At 55.9% G+C, this 20,692-nt stretch overlaps 1 protein-coding gene across 1 annotated transcript in view; it reads right to left on the bottom strand.

Annotated features, from left to right (window-relative positions):
- Nucleotides 1-20,692, bottom strand: part of MINDY4 (MINDY lysine 48 deubiquitinase 4) — a 102,729-nt gene that overhangs the window by 10,299 nt on the left and 71,738 nt on the right. Inside the window, exons 14-16 of the mRNA XM_080818148.1 lie at nt 8,987-9,050; nt 5,883-6,044; nt 443-687 (exon numbers count right to left, since the gene is read on the bottom strand). Of these exons, the coding sequence (XP_080674274.1) occupies nt 443-687; nt 5,883-6,044; nt 8,987-9,050 (471 nt within the window). The remainder of the gene's footprint in view (nt 1-442; nt 688-5,882; nt 6,045-8,986; nt 9,051-20,692) is intronic.

Raw genomic sequence — 20,692 nt, 5'->3', positions numbered from 1 at the left:
GATTCAGACCCCGGGCTGAATCTGTGGGTCAGCACCAACAACCCAGCTCCTGGGACCTGACTGTTCCAGTACCTGCCCTGCTTCTCATCTTGACTGGACCCACCCTTGTTCCTGTCCACTGCTTCTCCTCTGGACCACAGCACCCTCCTCAGGCCTCCCATCTCCAGTCTCCACCCCACCCTCCTGCTCCCCATCAGCCACCAGCATCATTCTTTCTAAAACCCATCTGATCCCATCACTCTCCTGCTCTAAAACCTTCCAAGGCTCCTCATTGTCCATAGAAGAAAATCTGAACTTGTCAGCATGGTATTCGGGGCGCCCTACTCTGAGTTCTCAACTTCACCATATACCTCTAATGCTACCAGCTTCTCAAGGCCCTGCTCTGGCTCCTCCGGTAGGAGGACACACCGACACGCGCTCTCTGATTCCCCAGTGCAGACACGGGTCTGAGGGCATGCATTGTTCTCTGCCTGCCCCGAGGACGCGGGCCGGTGGGGATGGCGCACCAACGGTCAGCCGGATCTGCTCCTGCTGGTTGGCCAGGCCGTCGTAGTAGTAGAGGTCGAAGAGCCTCTCGGCCCTCCAGTCTCGCAGGAGCTCTGGCTGCAGGCTGAAGAGGACACTGAAGTGGCTCTCGCTGCACACCACCCAGATGGGGAACCTCGGCGTCTTCAGGAAACAGCCCACCTGCAAGAGGGACGGGGCGCGGACAGAGATGCCGGTGCTAGCCCCACAGAAAGGGCCCAAGCGTGTTCCGTCTAACCCGGATTGGACTGACCTCAGAGAGACCAGAGGGGGATCCCGGCCTCTGAGCCAGACTGGGAGTCCCTTGTGCTGCTCACAGACACGGCTTGTTCCCCAGAGCCATGTCCACCACTCTCAGGGGTTTCACCCACGGTCATGATGCGAGGTATGCCGGCCTGAAACCCTGGACGCCCACACTGCTTCCTCTCCCATACTTAGCCGGCTCACAGGGCTGCCCAGCCTGCCTCGGAAAGCTCCTCTGCAGCCAGCTGCTCCTCCCCAGATGATGACCTCCCCACCGGTTCTTCCACGGCCACACCCAGTAGCCGCACCAGCCTCTCACCAGTCCTCAAACATGCCAGCGCGGCTGGCACCCGTCCCTGGGCACCCTCGTCCCCCATCTAGAGTACTGGGACACCTCTCCCCGCCTTCCAGTTTCTGCATCACCCAAATTAGCCAACCAGGGGCCATGAATCACCCTCTAGCTCCTGGGTGGGGGCTACTAGGTACCCAGTACCCGCCTGCCCTCCTGCAGCGCATCACAGCCTCACCAGGACGTGCCAGCCTGCCTCCCAAGCACCAGACTGTGCCCTTAGCACCAAGGGCAGGGGTTAGAAGCCAACATGAGCAAATGTTTGACGAGTAAGGGTCCTCATGCATGAAGTGGAACTTGAACTAGGTAGGACTTTACCTTGAAGACAGGTGGGCTCGGAGCCACAGGGAGACGGGAGAGGGGGCCTCAGGGTGAGCAGTCTGTGGTGGGGTGCCGGGAAGGAATGCCCAGGGACATCCATCCAGGGACTAGCAGGGCGTTCGGGAAAGAGCTCGGGGGAAGAGGAGGATAAGGAGCTGGGACTTTCTGATGAGAGACTCCCTTGAAAAGCTCCCCGCAGAGGGGTGTTCAGGGAAGGCAGATGGCACGGAACATGCCCCAGGACCCTCGGTGCTGCTGCTTAGGGCAGGGGAGTGTTTAGGGCAGAGGAGCGGTGGGGGCTCTCTGCAAAGTCCTGCTCAGAGGTCTGGCTGGCTCTGCCCCTCAAGCTCTCTGAGCTCTCTCCCCGTCACCTGTGACTCCCTGGGGCTGCTCCTCTCCCTACCCCGGGCCCTGGTTTATTCAGCTCCCTGCGTGCCATGGGCCAGGCTGATTCTGGCCTAATCCCCACCAGCCCCAGGGAGATGTTTGCATGCTCAGGTATTTACAGCCACAGCCTGCGGATTAAGGAAAGAATGGGAATTATTTTTCCAGTGGGGAGAAGGGCATACTTTCTCCGGCCTGTCACAGGAGAGAGGGCGAGCAGTCTTCCTGGGGCCCCCCGGAGCCCCTCCTGGGAGCTGACTCTAGATTGGGGTAACTCGGACAGGGGACCTGTGCTTAGGTCCCTAGGGAAAGACTTGCCCACAAACAGTGGCCTCCTTCAGGGGGTAGGATGGCGATCTTTACAAGGTGTCCGTTTTCTCATTTTCCAAGCGTCCCGCCCCGCCCTGCCCCGCCCCCACCTGACCAGTAGGCCCTCACCCCAGCCCCTCGTGACATTAAAACGTGACTCCAGAGCCCTCTTCTTGGTGGATGTGGGGGAAATAGATACCTCAGACGATGTGGCCAGACGTGCCTAAACCCCACTGCAAACTTGGCTCCCATTCCGGGCTCAAAAAAGGCTTTTCTGATGAGGGCCTCACCTCAAATAAGCAGCTTTCTCAGGGACCCAAGGCTCATTCACTGCATGAAAAAGAGCCCTGCAACCTGCCAGAGGGCAGGCATCTGCATAATCAGCCATCCTGAATTTTCCAGGAGAGGGGACAAAAGGGCAGCCTGCCATTTATTAAACGGTCAAAAGATTATGGGGGTGGGGGGGGAAGCTGCCCAGAGATTTTATAAATGAGTTTTCTCATTCAGGAGCCCCCTCCAAGTGGGTGACATTTTCCAAAGTTGAAATTCACTTCCTCTGGGTTCGGAGGTAGCTGACCAAAGGCCCGGGGCGAGGAGGGAGGGTGAGAGCACATTTCCTTTGGGACAGTCTGAGGCTTTCTCCTGGCAGGGGAACAGAGGGCACCAATAGGAGTCACTTTTAAAGGGGGATTCTTAAATCTTTTGCAGGGGTGAGACGAGTGAATGCCCCCACACCTTGCCATGGATTACCAGCTTAGAAGCCCTAATATAAAAAGAACCAACATATGATTGCCAGCAGAGTCATCTCTGAGGGTAACTGTCCTTCAACATGACTTGTGTTTCAGTCCCAGACATTACGCTCGGTGATGGGGGTACAGCAAGGAAGGAAAGAGGACCAGTCTTGCCCTTGGTGGGGGGGGGGGGTCCCTGGATTAATGGAGAAGGCAGATAGTAATCAAAAAATCATACAGACACATTTGCACTGCCCTGCCCCGAATCTAAGATGCCATCAGAGTCACCATAATTGTTTGTTTCATGAAGAAAGCAAGCTGGCAGTTAAAGTCTGCAAGAGTGCCTCAAAACCCCAGAGACGTTCAAATGCACGCAAAGTTTGCATCTCAAAAGCAATAAACCGTGACACTTGACACCAAGAGGAGGCCTGTGAAAGAAAGCAGTAAAATTCTATATTGGAGAGGGACCAGGTAGCAGGGGACCATAAGAGCAGTCCCTATTCAGATGGATTGATGAGGTCAGGAGAGGCTCCCCTTAGGAAGTGACATTTAAGTCAAAAACGTGAAGGGAGGGAACAGGTCTCATCCGGTCTCGTAGGCCACGCTAAGTTTGGGCTCTCAGTCCCTGCATTAGTTAGCTGAGGCTGGCAGAACAAAGTTCCACAGACCAGATGGCTTAAACAACAGAAATTTGTTTCCTCACAGGCCTGGAGGCTGGAAGTCCAAGATCAAAGTGTGGGCAGGTTTCTCCTGAGGCCTCTCTCCTTGGCTGCCGATAGCCGTTTCCTCCCTGTCTGGTCCCAAATTCCCTCTTCTTATAAGGACACTACTCAATTGGATTAAGGGCCACCCTAAGGACCTCATTTTAACGTAATCACTTCTTACAGGCCCTGTTTCCAAATACAGCCACATTCTGAGGTACTGCATATTAGGACTTCAACATGTGAATCTGTGAGGGGACATAATTCAGCCCCTAATGGCCTCAGAGGATGGGGAAACCACTGACAGGTGTGAAGCAAAAGAATGATGTGAGTCAGTCTACTCTAATGTTAGAGGTCACAGTGGCTTCAGTGAAGGACTGGAAGGGGGTGGTAAGCTCATTAGTGAGCTCTGGGGTGGTGAGACTGAGGTGCAGTTCCAATGGGCAAGACCATGGCGAGCCCATGGAGGACCAGAACACACGGCCAGGCTGGGGCTGGAGGCCGGCTAGTCCAGTAGAGGGTGCACTTCTTGGCCTAGAGCTTCCTCTTCTTCCCCCCAGGCACATCCAGAGTGCGGGTCATCTAATAAGCTCACTGACAGACCGGACCTCCGTCACCCCCAGCCCCCACATCTACTCAGTGAGGGCCCTAGAACGGGGATCCCAGCTGCCGTGAGAAGCCCCGGACAGGGTGAATGACAGGCGGGCCCGCTTCTGCCATTTGTGAGAGAAAGCCTAAGCCTTATAGGAACAGTCCCATCTTGGGTGCCATGCCACGAGCTGTCCTAAATGCCAGACCTTCCCTGGGGCCACACTGCTGCTGCCCAGTGGAGGGGGCCCAGCTCTGAGTGTGGGTGCTAACCCTTCCTGGATTCCTTCCGCAGCCAACATGGCCAACCATGTAGGCCCAGAGGAGTTCAGTGACAGAGGAGATGGCAGGCGGAGGTAAGGGAGAGGACAGGCTTTGTCTCTACTGCCAGACCTCTGCCTTTTCCTTCAGAGGCCCAGTCCTCAGTGAGCTCTAGGGAGGAGAGAAGGCCTGAGGGTCCTTCCTCAGAGAGCCTGCAGCGCCAAAGCAGAGGAGCAAACATCCTCTTGCTGCAAGAAAGATACAAGCTTCGGTCTTCAGCCAACCGTATAATAGTGTGTGTGTGTTGGGGGTGGGGGGTGGGTTCCTGTGTGGATTCAAGAATTTGGATCATTGTAGGGCCTGAATTTCTTCAATCGGTATTTTATTCCAAGGGAAGGATGACCCCCAACTGATGTTCCCATCAACTACCCTCCACAGACCAAAGGAAAATAGTTTACTTTTCGACCCACACCCTCAACACAAGAGTAAAACCAGGGCTCACGGTAAGCCCGGGGATTCCATGAGCCTGACCAAGGTAACCTCTCTCAGAGCATGGAATTTCGGGCCAAACACTTCCAGAGCCCACCCAGGGCTGGGTGCTCAGGGGCCCTGGTACTTCTCCAGGCCAACGTGGCCGCATTCCTAGGCTCCCTCCTGACACCAGCAAATCAGGGAGCCACTACCATTCTGTTCTCCCCAAGTCTGTGGAGCCCAGGGGTCGGCTTCCTGTCCCCAGGGGCAGGACCTGGGGCGGAGGCCGAGCCACATGGCCCATTATCAACGGGACAGCAGCCTGAACTCGGGATCGTGCCAGAGGGGCACCATGAAACCAGCCAGAGAACAATGTCTTCTCTGAAGACATGAAAACGGAGACTCAGAGAGGGTCTAACAGCAGGCTAGACAGGAACAACCACCCGCCCTGCAGAGACACGCTGTCACCTTACCCTGCCTGACTTTGCCAGGGGCCCAGCCCTGCCCAAGACCCTGGCTGCAGGCAGAGAGAAAGGAGAGGGGGCAGTACACTAGCAAACAGATCGAGTGGTCTGTTAGGGTGGAACTGGCCCCCAAAAAGATACGTGGAGATCCTAGCCCCTAGAATGTGACCTTACTTGCAATTCGGGTGGTTGTAGACGTAACTAGTTAAGATGGGATTGGTGGAGTAGAGTGGGCAACACACACACACATACCCCAACTGCATCTGCTCTGACCCACAGTTCCCCTATAAATCCCTAGGAGTCCCTTTGAAACAACCTTTCCTAGAACATGGCACCGGCTGGCTTTGGGCGGGAATTTCATGCTAGAACTCGATGGCAGCCAAGTGCTATTTCTTCCCCAACCCTCCGTGATTGAGACTGGACCAAATTCTGACCAGTTCTGGAAACTGGAGTGGAGCTTCCCTTTCCCCGCCTTCCTTCTCTCCAGTCCCAGGGAGCCGGGCCCCTCTGTCTCCGGAGCCCTGCGCCCCGGTACCTGGCACACGTTGTAGTGCTCGAAGAGAGATAAGAACCCGACGTCACTGCGCGCACCAATGCCCTTGAGCAGAGTGATGTTCCCGTTCCCAGAATCCAGCTCCACGACGTCGTTGAAAACATTGGACACGGCTTTCCCGGTCAGGAGCAGATTGACGAGTTCCTGTAGATGAAAGAAAGGGGAAAGGCTTGTCCAGGGGAGATTGGGGACAAAAAAAAAAAAAAAAAAAGGGTGGAAAGGAAGGAAAGCAAGGAGGGAGAGAGCCCCAGATCACAAGAGGGCTGGGATTTGGAGTTCCCACCAGCCCACAGGGAAAGCTGCCAGCGGTTCCCAGTCGAGCGACTCTAGGAACTCAGTGTGACCTTGATCCCACAGACACTCACTGAGCCTGGGTGGCAGCAGGAGACTGCTGGAGGGTAAGAATGGCTCCTGACCTCGGGCTCCGCGCCGAGGGCAGGGATCAGGTGCATCCCTGCGCAGCTGAGGCACAATGTAGGATGTGACTGGGAATACAAAAATACGAGCTCAGAGCCCTCTGGGCCAGGCAGGCACGGGACTCCTTGGCTGAGTCAGAGCCACTCTGTGGAGAAGCCACACTGGGGTGGGTCTTGAAGGATGGCATTTTTTTCACAAACTTTTTTATTATGAAATAATTATAGACTCAAAAGAATTTGTAAAAATAGTACAGAGAGTTCCTGTGCACCCTTCACCCAGCTTCCCCCAATGATAACATCTTATACAACCAGCGCCCATTATCAACGCCAGGAAGCGGACAATGGTGTGAACACCAAGAAGGCAGCTCTAGGGCTTATTTGGATTTCATGGGCAATGGTGGGGTCTTTGAGCAGGGAGGAAGAGAGGAGGCCTGCAGAGGCAGACAGGCAGAGGCGAGGAAGCCCCAGGCTGGGTTCTAGATCTGTCCCCGCCTTGTCGGCCAAGTGGCGTCACGCATCCAGGGGCCCTGTAACTTGTGCCACAGGCCGACAAGCCTGCTGACTCCAGAACCCAGAGATCAGTGACACGGGGAGTCCTGTTCCTCTGGCCGCCTCCTTTAGCCAGCGCCTCCTGCATCAACATGGCGGGAAGGGCCCTTCCTTTAGCAGGGCATCGAGGGGTCCACCCTCCTGTGAGGAATGGGGACCCCGGGGCCCCCCCCGATGGGAGGGGATTTCCACCCACATTTTCTAGCATCCTCCCTGGTGTCCTTCCCTCTCCCTGCATTTGTTACCCGCAGGGGACCACCTGGCCGCAGAGATTCCAGAGGAATGCTGGCCGCTAAGTGCCCGCTGTGCCACTGGGGAGGGAACCAAGTGAGCCCACCTGGGCAGGCAGCACGCCCCATTGGACCAACCCTGATAGGGCAGCGTGCGTGGCCGGCCAGCAGGCAGTACGTGGGAATGGCCAGGAGAGGCCTTTCCCAGCATCAGCTGGGAAAGCCAGTGGGGATGGCTATAACGGATTTGGTAATGATAGAAGCAACTCTGGAGGTGGCGGAAGCTATAATGATTTTGGCAATTATAACAATCAATCCTCAAATTTTGGACCCATGAAAGGAGGCAATTTTGGAGGCAGAAGCTCTGGCCCTTATGGTGGTGGAGGCCAATACTTCGCCAAACCATGAAACCAAGGTGGCTATGGTGGTTCCAGCAGCAGCAGCAGCTACGGCAGTGGCAGAAGGTTTTAATTATTGCCAGAAAACAAAGCTTAGCAGGAGAGGAGAGCCAGAGAAGTGACAGGGAAGCTACAGGTTACACCAGATTTGTGAACTCAGCCAAGCACAGTGGTGGCAGGGCCTAGCCGCTACAAAGAAGACATGTTTTAGACAATACTCATGTGTATGGGCAAAAAAACTCGAGGACTGTATTTGTGACTAATTGTACAACAGGTTATTTTAGTTTCTGTTCTGTGGAAAGTGTAAAGCATTCCAACAAAGGGTTTTAATGTAGATTTTTTTTTGCACCCATGCTGTTGATTGCTAAATGTAATAGTCTGATCATGACGCTGAATAAATGTGTCTTAAAAAAAAAAAAAAATGAGCATCAGCTCTGGAGGGAAGAGTTCACAGAAGTGTTTTCCCCTGAATTATAAAAGCCATGCCCCGATGAATAAAGCCCTCCGTCAACATCAAGACCCCTGCCCTCGTGACAGTAAAAGAGGCCCCCTGTGATGGCCATGGAGGCAACCGCATTGGAGGGAGATAGCGAAGGGGCCCCATTGTGTCCTTGCAGAGGAAATGAGAAAGAATTTGGAGGAAATGTCTGCTCTGAGATACTGCACCTCAGGGGCAGTGGCGTCTAAGAAAGGCGCGGCCCCTTTCAGATGGGTTCAAGTTTTCCCATCTGGTTTTCAAGGGGGAGGAGGCTTCTGCTCCCCATCTGTCTCAAACCTTCCTTGGCACAGGAAGCCCTCTTGAAATGGGGGAGAAAGGGGAAATAGGCTGTTGCTGCTGCAAGACTCAAAATCAACGCAGTGGCAAAGCTTAGTGGACACGTAGCCCCTTGCTACTCAAAGTGTGGTCCATGGACAGGCAGCATCACCTTCTCTGGGAAGCCTGTGAGCAATTCAGAACGTCAGGCCCCAGGCCAGACCCACTGGATCTGAGCCTGCTTTTCAACAGGACTCTCGGGGGGTTCATGCGCCCATCAAAGTTTAAGAAGCATTGGTCTAGTCTAAACTACTCATTCTAGAAACAAGGGAACTGAGGCTTGGGGAGGGGAAGAAAATCCACACAGCTCAGGGAGGGTCATTGCCAAGATGGTACCCTGTGCAAATACAAAGGATGCCGTGGCCCTCATGGCCCTCATGGCCCCCGCTGGCCCAGAGCCCCCAGTCTGTCCCCAGGGCTCGGACTGCGGCTCTGGGCTATGCAGCGCCTGGCTCTGTTCCTGGTATCCCCCCCTCCCCCGCAGTGCCAAGCACAGAGATCAGGCACAGCAAGCCCCCCTGGAGCAAAAACTGAACTGAGTGGCCTTTCTAGGTCTCCATGACGGAGGCTGGCACATGAAAATCACTGGGAGAGGGCTGGGGGGGGAGGGTGGCAAGGAAAGAAGAGGGGAGGAAGGAAAAGAAGCGCCCAATGCCCGGCGACCCTCGGCAACCGCGACCTGGGTGCAGTATCCATGTGCTCCAATCAGGTGACTGGTGGGGACATCGAAGTCCTGGCGGACACTAGAAGACACAGGAGAAGTGGTATTAGCACACCTTTGCCTGACTCAGGCCTCCCGGGCAAACCTCACTAGGTGACCAGGGGCTCCTCTCGGGGTCCAGGCTGAGGCCCAGAATTCTGGATGTGGGCCAACCCAGGGTTCCTTAGCCCAGGCTCACTCTCCTCTGGGCCGTGACCTCCACTCTGGCCTCCCTGGGGCCACTACCGACACGCGGGGAGGTGACGGACATGTGACACAGCAGACATGCCCCTGCGTTTGCAGTCCAGCATCCTGCATTCACAGCCCAACTGCCGCTTACCAGCATGGGCACTGGGACATCCCCGTCCGTCTCCAGGCCTCAGCCTGCAAGTCTGTTTAATGGGAGCGATGGGAGTCCTATAATAATAGCCGTGCCACCTGGGCACAGACCGTGTACCAGGCCCTGGACACACATGGTTCCCCAGACATCAAGAGAAAACCAAGACTTGGAGCAGCATTGACTTGCCCAGGGCACGGGGCTTTGGCCTATGGAGTCAATGGAGGATCCCGCGGCCCGTCTTGGAGGCCTGTGCTCTCCCGACCCCAGCTCACCACAACGGCTCTACCCTCAGAAGGAAGCCCCCCAGAAGGCATGAGGTGAAATGCTCCTTGGCCAAAACACATCCCTCAAACCAGAAGGAGCCGATTTCTTAGGGCTGTACAGAGCTGGGGACCAGAAGTCACCATCAGTGTGGCTCTGTCGTTGGGGAGGCTGGCACCAGGAGGCAAGCCCAGCCCTCCATGAATCTCAATGCTCCCTGACCATCTAGAAAGTCCCCCACCAGGACACAACTCCTTTTCCCTATCCCCATGTAGATCCTTCAGGAGACCAAGTGTTCTTGTCAGCCACGGAACCGTGGACAGGAAAGGAGCCAGCATCCATGGAATATAGTCCCGCCCCTGGCAGAATAAGGGTTACTATATTTTATAGACATGGAAAGACTCAGAAGGGCATCGCTGGGGGAGACGGGAGGCTGCAGCTCATGCCCAGCGGCCTGGCCTGCCCCCTCTGGCCCCACCCCAAAGAGACCACAGACAGACAAGCCAGAGGAAAGGGCTCAGCAATCACGATGTTTGTTTTCCCTTTTAGTGGAAGAGAAGAGAAACCTGGTCTCAATTTTATGCTTTAAATCTAAGATCTGCCATAAGTCCACAAACCTAAAACACCCTGGTCCCCGTATCCTTCCCAAACAAGTTTAGAAACTCAAGCTCTGTGACCTTTGCCGGAGAAATGCTTTCTTGTGGTTTTTAATAACCGTGGACAAATGCGGACAGTCTGTGGTCCACATGGGAAAATGGGCCGCATTGGCACTGCGGGGACCTGGTGGAGAAGCACGGGCGCCTGGGGGGCCTGGGGAGGGCCTAGGGGGCTCACCCACCAGAGATAGCCCAGCGGGCCTGGGGAGGAGCCGGCTGGGGCGTCAAATGGCCCAAGGCAGCGCTCAACTGGTGCTAGCTCAGGCAGAAGAATTGATGGAAACGCTTTTTGCCGCATATACGGACATCTTCTGAAGAGAAGAAAATAACCTCAAAGGAGTCCTGGGTGGACCGATAAGCATCGCTGGTCCCGAGCCAGCCCAAAGCTTTCAGAAGCGGTCCGATCTCCATAATCTCACAGCCTCGTGCTCACCCAGAGGGTTTGAGAGCCTGCGTCAGCCGAGAGCGGAGGGACAAGCAGAGAGGACAATGGCAGGAAATGGTAATTGCATCCTTAGGTGCAAACACGATGGGAAGTTCAGGAGTGAGCACGGAGCTTGAAAGGGAGGAACGTCTGCGTTTCACATTAGGGCATTCGCCAGACGCCAGGGAGCAGCTTACGGCTTAAGAGATTTACAACTTTGGCAAATCTAGATGCCCAGACCTCCCTTTAGGGGAATTCCCTGGAGAGCGGAGTGTGAGGAGTCCTTGAGCAAAGGAAAAACGGCCTCTGCCCTGCCCAGAGAGAGGGCAGTTCAAAGGGCAGGGCCGACAGCAGGTTGGAGTTCCAGCCCCAGCCAGCCCTGTGGCGGCCATACTCTCCTCTCTGGGCCTCAGTCTCCCCTTTTGTGACATGAGGGCCTTGTACAAGATGCATGGTGTTTGGGGCTGAACTGTGTCACCCCCAAATTCATATGCTGCAGCCCTGACCCCAGTACCTCAGAATGCGGCTCTGCTCTGAGACAGGACCTTTCAAGGAGTGATTTAAGTTCCCCGAGCCCATTCGGGTGGCCCTAATCCAATCTGACTGGGTCCCTGCAGGAAGAGGATGGCAGGGATGCGAGCTGGCAGAGGAAAGACCAAGGGAGGCCACAGAAGCAGGCAGCCACCCACAGGCCCAGGAGAGAGGCCTCAGGGGAAACCAACCCTGCCAACACCTTGATCTTGGACTTCCAGCCCCCAGACCTGGCAGTTTCTGCTGTTAAAGCGACTCTGGCTGTGGGTGCTTGTGACGGCTGCCCTAGCAAACACATACCAGGCGGCCTCCCCCGTCTGTTTAGACTCAGAGATCTTTCTTCAAATGTCATCTAGGCAGAAGCCAGATGCATGAGACATTAAGGCAGAGCTGCTCTGGCTGAAGGCATCCCATCCTTTTCCCTCTTCCAGCTCCTATAGCCCCTCTGGGGAACCCCCAGGTCTCCAAGGGCATGCAGCATCCTGGGAGCAGGGGCTGAATCAGAGATAGGGTTGCCTGGGCTCCGAGGTCCTCATACTCACTGGGCTTCTGAGCCACCAGCTTTGAGGACTTCCCTGGGACTGACGTCGTTCAGTCCAAAGGGCAGGCTATCCCTTCCCCGGGCTACATGGGGACTGGACAATGCTGGGCCCTAAAAAAATTCCGCACAGCCTGGGGCCAGCTACCAGGCTGGGTGACAGGAGCCAGGGGCAGCCTCAGCCTGATGAAGCCTGTGCCCTGAGGCTATTATGCACACAGGGGACCCCTTCAGGGAGCAGGAGCTTGCCTGGATTTTGGATTCTGAGAAGCACAGGGTGGGAGGAGCCTGAGCAGACTTGCCATAAGGGAAACTTACGAGGAGTGGCTTGGCCCTTGGCTGTCCTGCCACCACTCCTCCTCCTCAGCATTCTGGGAGCCAAGGGCCAGAATGTGGACCACGGTCGGAGTGAAGCTCGCCGCAAAAGTATCCAGAATTACAGGAACAGATAGCTCTGCCCCGGATGCCAGCAAGGCCTGCTTCTCCCAGCTGGGCCTCATGGAGAGTTCCCAGAGACCCCGCACTGCACCAAGAAACAGAACGAAGAGGATGCGGGGGGTTGGCAGAGACCTTGGAGCTGAGCTGTTTGCAGCGGGGAAAACAGATGCCTAGCACAAGAACACAAGCAGGCCGGGGCAAAGGACAGGTGTCAGGCCAGACTGAGCACGGGAAGCCAGGCTAGAGCGCTGCTGCTCCCTCCAGTCGCCCCTCGTCACATGCCTCCAAGGGCAGACGTTCTGCCACTGAGCAGCTTACAGGGCTTGAGCCTTGACTCTGCAGGACCTGGAAGCTCACTTTCAGATCCACCGTCCTCTCTGAAGCCTCATGGGGCCAGAAGAGCACGAACCGCCATCTCCATTTCACCAGGGGGCTACTGAGGCCCAGAAAGGAGAAGGGACATGTGGTCTTGTGATCATACAGTCAGTCGGGCGGCCAAGACAGCGTCTCCGGTGCCAACATCACACAGTGTCCACTGTGGCCTGAAACATGGGATGTTCAGCCTGGCTGGCCAGCCTCAAGCAGGTCAGGGAGCCCTGAAGCTCCACTCCTGGTCCCCACCTCCCTGGCTGGGGCACAGCTTGTTCCTTCACCCTAAGCCTCCCCAACGTCCATCTGAACATGTGAATCTGGGCATCTGGTACAGAAGTTTCTGAATAAGAACAAAGTAGGTCTAAGAGGCCTAGGGACACGGTTCCAGTCCACCGTCAAAGCCACTCACCTAAAATCAATGTCCACGAGGTGGGGTCAGTGGCCAGCTCGGCCTCAGATGGGCTGAGTTAACCTCAGGCAAGTCCCTGTCTGTCTCTCTCTCTCTCTCAGCCTATGTCTTCACTTAGAAAACCAGAGGACTGGAGCCAGGGGTCTCCGGGGACCTTCTGGGATGTGAACAAGTGTGCCTGGTTTGTGACTCTGATGTTTAAAACATCATGCCTAAAATAGGTGGTAATTAACCCAGGAGGATCTGGCCAGCCACCTCCCCTCCACCTGACCCCAAGGCCCCAGGCCCCAGGAGCACCACCACACCCCGCTCTGGCCGGGCCTCCCTGTTGCCCCCTCCCTTGGGAATTCTACTGACTTTTGAGGACCGATCAGTAGGGAGAAGGGTGGTGGTGGAACAACGAGGAGGACCTGGGCTCCAGAGGCAGGGGCCCCTGGATTCGAATCCAGTTCCTGCTACTTACTGGCTGTCCCCCTCTCTGAGGCTGCCTCCCCCCTGCAGTGGGGAGGTGGGACGGTGCCTCCCTCTACTATAGACTGCTGGAAGAGCAAGGTGAACTATATAAAGCATCTGGCATTTGGTAAATGTCACTTCCTTTTTCCTACGATAACAACAATAATAACAACTACAAACACAATGACCAAGAGGTCACGATTCCCGCAACCTCAACTGCTCGTGTTGCAGCCAAGAACCCAGAATAAATGGAGGCCTGCAAGCGGCCGAAATGGAACTATGAATATCTAAAAAGGACTTGGGTAGAGCGGATATGGACTGTTTTCCCAGGAAAGCCTGTAGGGAGTGGGCGATGAGTCAGGACACCTGCGTGGCAGGCCCCCGCTGCCACCTGCCCTGTGTGACCTTCTGCAAATTGCTTTCCATCTCTGAGCCTTCGGGGTGTCATCTCCTGATGGGGATAACAACACGCACCTCAAAGAGCTATTGCCGTGAGGGCTCCACAAACAGCACAGAGCTCCTCTGTGGAGGGGCTGGCGGTGACCGCCACTCTCCAGGCAGGGGCCGGGACAGGAAGGGGCGAGGTGGGGACCCCAGGAGGGAGGGCAAGGTGCACGGATGGAGAGCCAGGAGCCAGCCTGGAGGAAGGAAGGGAACAGAGAGGTGCCCCGGCCCTTCCTAAGCTGCCTTCCACCCCACCACCCGCTAGACCTCTCCCCACGCGCCAGCACCTCACTTCCCACTCCTTCCCAACCCTTCCCACATACCCCTCAGAGCCCTGATAAATGTTGCCTCTTCCATAAAGACACCTCCCTTACCCCGGGACAGACGTGCCCCATCTCTCCTCAGCCGGCCCCTTCCTCAGAGCAGCCGCCCATGCCAGCCTTGTCCCTCCAGGCAGCAAGGACTTTGACGGCCAGGGGTATGTCGTGTCCCTTGGGCCCCCGGCCCCCAGAACTGGGCTCTTATTTTGCAGATGCACAGCAAATGGGCCCTAAATCATGTAAGCCTGGCCCACACCCACCCCAGGAGAAGCCACAAGGAAGGCCCGGATGGAACAGCCTCCAGAAGCTGAATCCCAGAAGGGGTGCGGAGTTGGCCAGAAGGAAGCTTCCCACCCAAGCAACTGAGGTTGGCCCGGAACCGAAGATTCTTCCAAAAAGTTAATTGCCTCTCCCTCCTCCCAAGGCCCATCCTCTTTCTTTGGATGCCCAAGCCCTTTGAGGAACATGGAGGTCTAGCCCTTGGGTAAGTGGGTGGGGCTGCTAGAAGCAACAAGGGTCAGGAGACCCTCCTAGCTCTGCCCGAGTGTGGCCTGGGCTGAGCAGCCCCCCTCAGCCACAGGAGGCTCAGTGTTCCTGGGTGGACCTGTTGCCCTTAGGCATACCCCACTGACACTCACCAGCCCTGACTTGCCATCTCGCCAGCCTGGGGCCGGGCTTGCTTTGGCCCCAAAGATGCCGGCCGACATGAAATGGAGAAGGAAGCTGGTGGACAAGCACCTGGTTTGTTATGGGCCTCCTTAAGGGTCTTGCTTCCTACTTCTCCTAAGTCAGCAGACGCAGCAGGGCGGTGCCTGTCACTCCTCCCCCAGCCCAGGAAGGGGATGTGAGCACAGGGTTAGACTGGAGGCCAGGACATGCAGGGATGGTGTCAACTTGCCAGGAACCTGCCTTAATTTCTTAGAGCCTTGGTCCCCACATCTGTAAAATGGGATAATGGCCCCAAGCCTGGTCTGTATGGTTTTGTGTGTGCCGCATTATTCTGGGCTGGAGGAGTCCAGGCAGGTGCAGCAGGTGGGTGGGGGAGAAAGCTGACCCCCTCCCATCACAACAGCACATCTGGGACCACCAAGAACCTGGGATTCTCAACAAGAACACCACCCTGCTCAAATTCTTATGCCACAAGCCCTTGGCCCAGCCCACTACTGAGGTGGTCTCTGCCTCAGTGAGCTCTGCGGGATCTGGAAGCTTTCTTATTGTTTTTCCTTCTTTCTGAGGGGATCCTGTGGGGGCCTCAATTAAGGCCCAGATCTGACCCACTCCCAAACTCATACCTGGTCTCCTGTTCCTTGACAAATTCCAAGCTCCCAGTTCCTGACTAGACAGCCCACTCCTTTCCAGTCAGAGTGGTCCCACCTCTGTGGGTTCTGCCTGCCTTCTGGGCCCTCTGTGTTCACATATGCCCCATGATGGGGGCAGCCTAAGCCTGGCCACCACGAGGTGTCACAAATGGGGTCACGGCTGCCGGCAGCCTGAGGGGCACTGGAGAAAGGGCTTCCTTGGGGTGCCTGGGTGGCTCGGTGGGTTAAGTGTCTGGCTCTGGCTCAGGTCATGATCCCGGGGTCCTGGGATGGAACCCCATGTTGGGCTCCCTGCTCAGCGGGGAGTCGGCTTCTTCCTCTCCCTCTGCTCCTCCCTCTGCCTTTCTCTTTCTGAAATAAATAAAATCTTTAAATAAAAAAAAAAAAAAAAAGCAGGGGGCTTCCTCTCCATAGGTCTCAGCGGAGCCCACCATGCAGCAGGGCCCTTCTGAGAACACAGCTGTGATGGAGGAAAGAAGCATGACGGGACAGAAGGAGGGATGCCATGTCCCAGAGACGCTGCCTGGTTCCTGGATCCAGCCGCTCCTAAAGCCCTGGGCTTTGATACGAATCAATTAATACTGCTGTTTTCTGCTTACACTGGCTAGGATTCAAGTTTCTGTCACTTGCCTCTGTATCACCAACACTCACGGTTGGCTTTCTCTCAGGGCTATTTCCACAAAGAACTAAACAGTGCTGTTATTTTTCCTCTCCTGGAGAAAGTTACTGAGAGAGCCACAAAGCCACCCTGGTGTGGGTGCTGCCCCTCACGCTCAGGGCCCGGCTTGTGATCTTCAAAAATTACTTTAGCAGATGACAAACTACTGCCTATTTTGGACTTTCAAGATTGCTTTTGGACGGCCCACAATGCCACTGCCCTGAGTGCCATGGGTGTGAGGCCTGAAAAAGGTCTCTTCACAAGCTGTTCCCCCACCAGCCGGGCCTCAGCCACTCAGTGGGCATCTCCGGAGCCCCGCCTTGTGCCAGGCCCCAAATCACTGCTGGCTTCTCAGGAGACTGTGCAGGTCTGGCTCTGAGCTGGCCCCCGACCCCGGGGCCCCAAGCATCTTTGGGACTTGTGAGAGCCTGCTGGGGAAAGTTCTAGGCCGTGTGGTTTGGAAAGCAGTGGACCTAGGTAAGCATGAAAGCCTGTATGAGATTTACTGTAAGCAACTCAAGATCTTAGGCAGGAAAATAGATGGCTAGAAATCAAGTGGAAAAAAATAGAGGATTTGCAGTCGGCCCCGGTAAACAAAACTCCAAGGCCAGCTTCACTACTGTTCTTCCGGCCTCTGAGGGCAAGGTAGCCAGGCAGGGCTGGGCTGTGTTCACATCTTCCCTTGGCACCCTCACCCTGGCTCCCCCCAGAGCTGGGAACAGCCGACAGACAGGAGGCATGGACTTGGGTGCAAGGCTTGCCCCTGGGCCTCAGGCAGGAGTCTGAGAGCCCTTGCTCAGAGGGAGGGATGGCCATGCCCTCAGACACACATACACACTCACACAATCAAGTCACCTGCCCACAATCTCAAAGGTCACCACCAACAGCCACATCATCTCACACCCAGTCCTGAAGCATCACGGATCCCTCACCCACGCACACACCTCCGTGAGCGTACCCGTATGTGCTGTACTTGTAAAGAGCTGGGTGGGGGGGTAGATTCCAAGCCCTCCACTGCACGGCCCATGATTGGAAAAATTGCTCTCTTTGGGCTACCAGGACATGTTTTCAACTGCCCAAAGTAGTAACAGATCGCCCTGAAACAGCATCAAAGGCTTTGGCGAGGCTGAATCTGAACTCCAGAGCAGGAAGGCCCTCGGGGTTCGTCCGGTCCTACCGCTGGTGAGCTTTGTATGCAGGGCTGGGCCTTCTCCAAACAGGGGTCTCCTGGGGCCAGGCTGGGAGATGGGGAGGGGCATGCAGGGGTCTCCGCCTCCCCCCGCCCCCACTCCAGTCCTGCCACATCTGCTTTTTACAGTGAACTTTGGAATACGGTTTATTTAGAAAAAAAAAAAAAACAAAAACAAAAACAAACAAACAAACAAAAAAAGGTCAGATTTCAGGTTCACTACACAGTTTAAGAAGCATTGGTTTGCCTCCCTCCTCTTAGAGGTAAAGGACCTAAGGCATAGGCTGGGCTGGCAGAGCAGAGATGGGGACCCAGGTATCTGAAAGCTGCATCCCAGCCAATGAGTGGGATGCTCTGGTGTGACATGTCACCCACTGGGGCCGCCCTGGGCAAGCCTATTAGCTCAGCCTAACAAATGGAGCCTGTGCTGGATGGCCTCTGCCCCCAGGGGCCCTTTGCAAGCTGCCAGCCCCTGTGGCAGGCCAGGAGGAAGTGGCCTTTCACCATCCCAGGACTGTCATCCCTGCCAAGGGAATCGCAGCAAACCCACCTCCAGGTCTGGCGTCTGTCCTGAGATGGGAGACTGGAGGCTCTGGAGAGCCGAAGGAAGCACCTCTGGAGTATGCGACGGGCACAGAGGAGGTGTAGGCCATTCCAAGGGCTCCCCTTCTAAGCCAGAGAACAGCTCCTTTGGAGGAGCCCTGGAAATGCCAGGAAGTCTAACGTGTTATTGTAAATAATGTCAGCGTGAATCTCTCACAGCAGCCGGGCACCATTTCAATGGATCATTCTCCTCCTCGCCATGGTTCTGTCTCTCCCCTCATGCTGCCACCCCTTTCAGGAGTCCTGCCACCCCTTTCAGGAGACCACAGGGAGGAGTGACTGGCTCCACTCCTCCACTCCATGGGGCAACATGGCAACTCCATGTTGCCCCAGCAGCCCTGGGCCCCAAGTCTGCCCCATGCTCCACCAGAAGCCTTCAGTCTGTCTAGAAGTGGTTTTGAACTTGAACAAACAAGACAGGGTGAGTGTCTTTCTCAAGCCCATCTTTGGGCGGCACACTCCCAGGGCAGGGACTGGTTCTCCCACCTCCCCTTCTCTTGCACCCTCCGAGAAACAGCGCACAGCCCCCTAGGAGCCCCCTGGGCTGCTGAGGACGTGCCTGCTGGGGTGAGCACCGCCACCAGGGGACACATCCCCTCTTGTGGGACACCGCCGTGGCCATGTCTCTACCACCAGGCACCAAGCCGAGACTGAGGGCAAGACACAACAGGATGGGACACAAGGTGCCTCTGAGCACAGCTGGGACAGGGTCGGACAAGCAGTGGCCATCACCTAAAATGTGTTACCCACTGGAAGCCTAGCCAAGCCCTGGACCTATACATCTTCATTCAATCTTGTAAAGCAGGAATTATCATTCCCCTTTCACAGAGCTAGAAACTCAGGCTCAAAGGAGTAGACTCAGACCTGAAACCAAGTGGCAAACCCAGTCTGGGGCCCGGCTGCCTGGGCTGAGCTGCGTGAGCCCAGGGCCAGCCTGGTTTCTTCACCTGAGAGACAGAGAGGCTGGTAGGCATCACCAGTGCCACCTAACAGGGTTGTGTGGGGACAAGGCAAGTTTCTGGTGTAAGAGTTGCAGCATCGGACCGGGTTTGAAGGAAGCTTGCCGGATGTTGCTTGTTCTCGTTCCTACTGCTAATGAGAGTGTCTTCTATGTTGCCTTCTTAGAAGGCAAGGGGAGGCCCAGGAGTAAGATGAGCCCAACTGGTGCCCTGCTGGGTCCAGTGCTAAAGCAGGGCTCGGTGTCGGTCCTTCTGGAAGGCAGGGGATGGGCTGGCCAAAGCTGCCCCTGGGGGCCCCAACACATCGGCCTCCAGGACCCAGGAAGGTCCTCAGGAGCCCTGAGCAAGAGGGAGATCATCTTGGTGCACTTTCACTCCTCTGTCCTGAGAACAAGGGGAATGAGGTGACACCAGCCAGATCTCCTGGTGGGTCCGTGTGCTTGTGTCTCTCTATGTATATCTGTATGTATACCTTGGTGTGTCTGTGCATTTATATGTGTAGGTCTGCCTTCATGTGCATGTGTGTGTCTGCGTGTCTGTGTCTGTACATCTGTGTCTCTATGTGTGTGTGTATCTGTATGCCTGTGTGTCTGTGTATGTGTCTGTGTATCTATCTGCATATCTGTGTATGTTGTACCTATGTATCTGTGTGTCTGTGTGTCTGTGTGTATCTGTGTGCATGTGTGTGTGTGTGTCTGTACTTCTGCGTGTGTGTAGTGAGGGGAGGACGGTGGCAGGGCTGAGACCTCAGGCCTATTAGCATGAGGCTGTGCAGGCCCAGTAGGGCAGCCTTCCCCCGATAGATGCCCCACAGGTACCACACCCTGGGCAGGGAATGACCCTTGCCTGGCTTGGTTGGATGGAGCAGGGAGGGGACAGAAGCAGCCCAAGTCCTCCAGCTCCAGACAACATGGAAAGTAGCCTGGATATGGGGCTCTGAAGGCCCCTGTGGACAGAGAGGGCTGCCAGAGCTGCTCTCTATGGGGGCACACATGTAAACAGCTCCTGGGCTGGTGAGTGGGACCTGCCGCAGCTGCCCCAGTGATCGCCAGAACAGAGACACTCTGGTCAGAGTCCTAGACCCCCAGAGCCAGAGGGTCTCTTGTACAGATGGGGAAACACACCCAGGAGATCACATAGCCAGATGTCACCAAGCCTGGCCCTTCTGAGAGCCTAGCTTCCTCTCTGTAGCTCAGGGGTCTCACCCACACACCCAGAGATCCCCACCCAACCTGGGCCGGGAGGGATTAGCAAACCCAGGCCTGGGGAGGAGGCGGTGCGGCTTACGGTCTCCATGCACGTGAGCCTGGGCCAGGAATGAATCATATCATTACGGCAGGATTAGAAGAAAAATGCCATTAGAAAATCTGTGCATGCACCACATTTAATAAGGTCAGTAGCAGCAAGCAGCAGGCAGGCTGGCGGCACGAGGCCACAGAGCCCCCTCGTCCTCCTCCCACCGGAGCCGGAGCCTGCAGGGGATGGGACAGGCCCTGGCTGGGCCCAGCCACGGGGAGCAAGTGTCTCCTTCTGCTGGGGCCTCCCCAGCCTGGGCACCACATAGCAATTCTTTCTGCCTCCCCACTCCTCAGGGCCCACCTGCTTGGGGTTGTTCCCAAATCATCCCCCACAGCAAGCACCCCCCCGCAAAGTGAAAATTCATTCCCTGGGTCCCCCATGCCCTCTGGAGTCTGTGCTGTATTTGGAAAGGGAAGGAGTAATCAATTGTACTTTATAAAACCGTTAATGAGCTGTTAAGCTACTACCCTCC

Source organism: Martes martes (assembly GCF_963455335.1).
Source record: "Martes martes genome assembly, chromosome: 11".
Taxonomy (NCBI): Eukaryota; Metazoa; Chordata; class Mammalia; order Carnivora; family Mustelidae; genus Martes; species Martes martes.
This window is presented reverse-complemented; position numbering and strand designations above follow the sequence as displayed.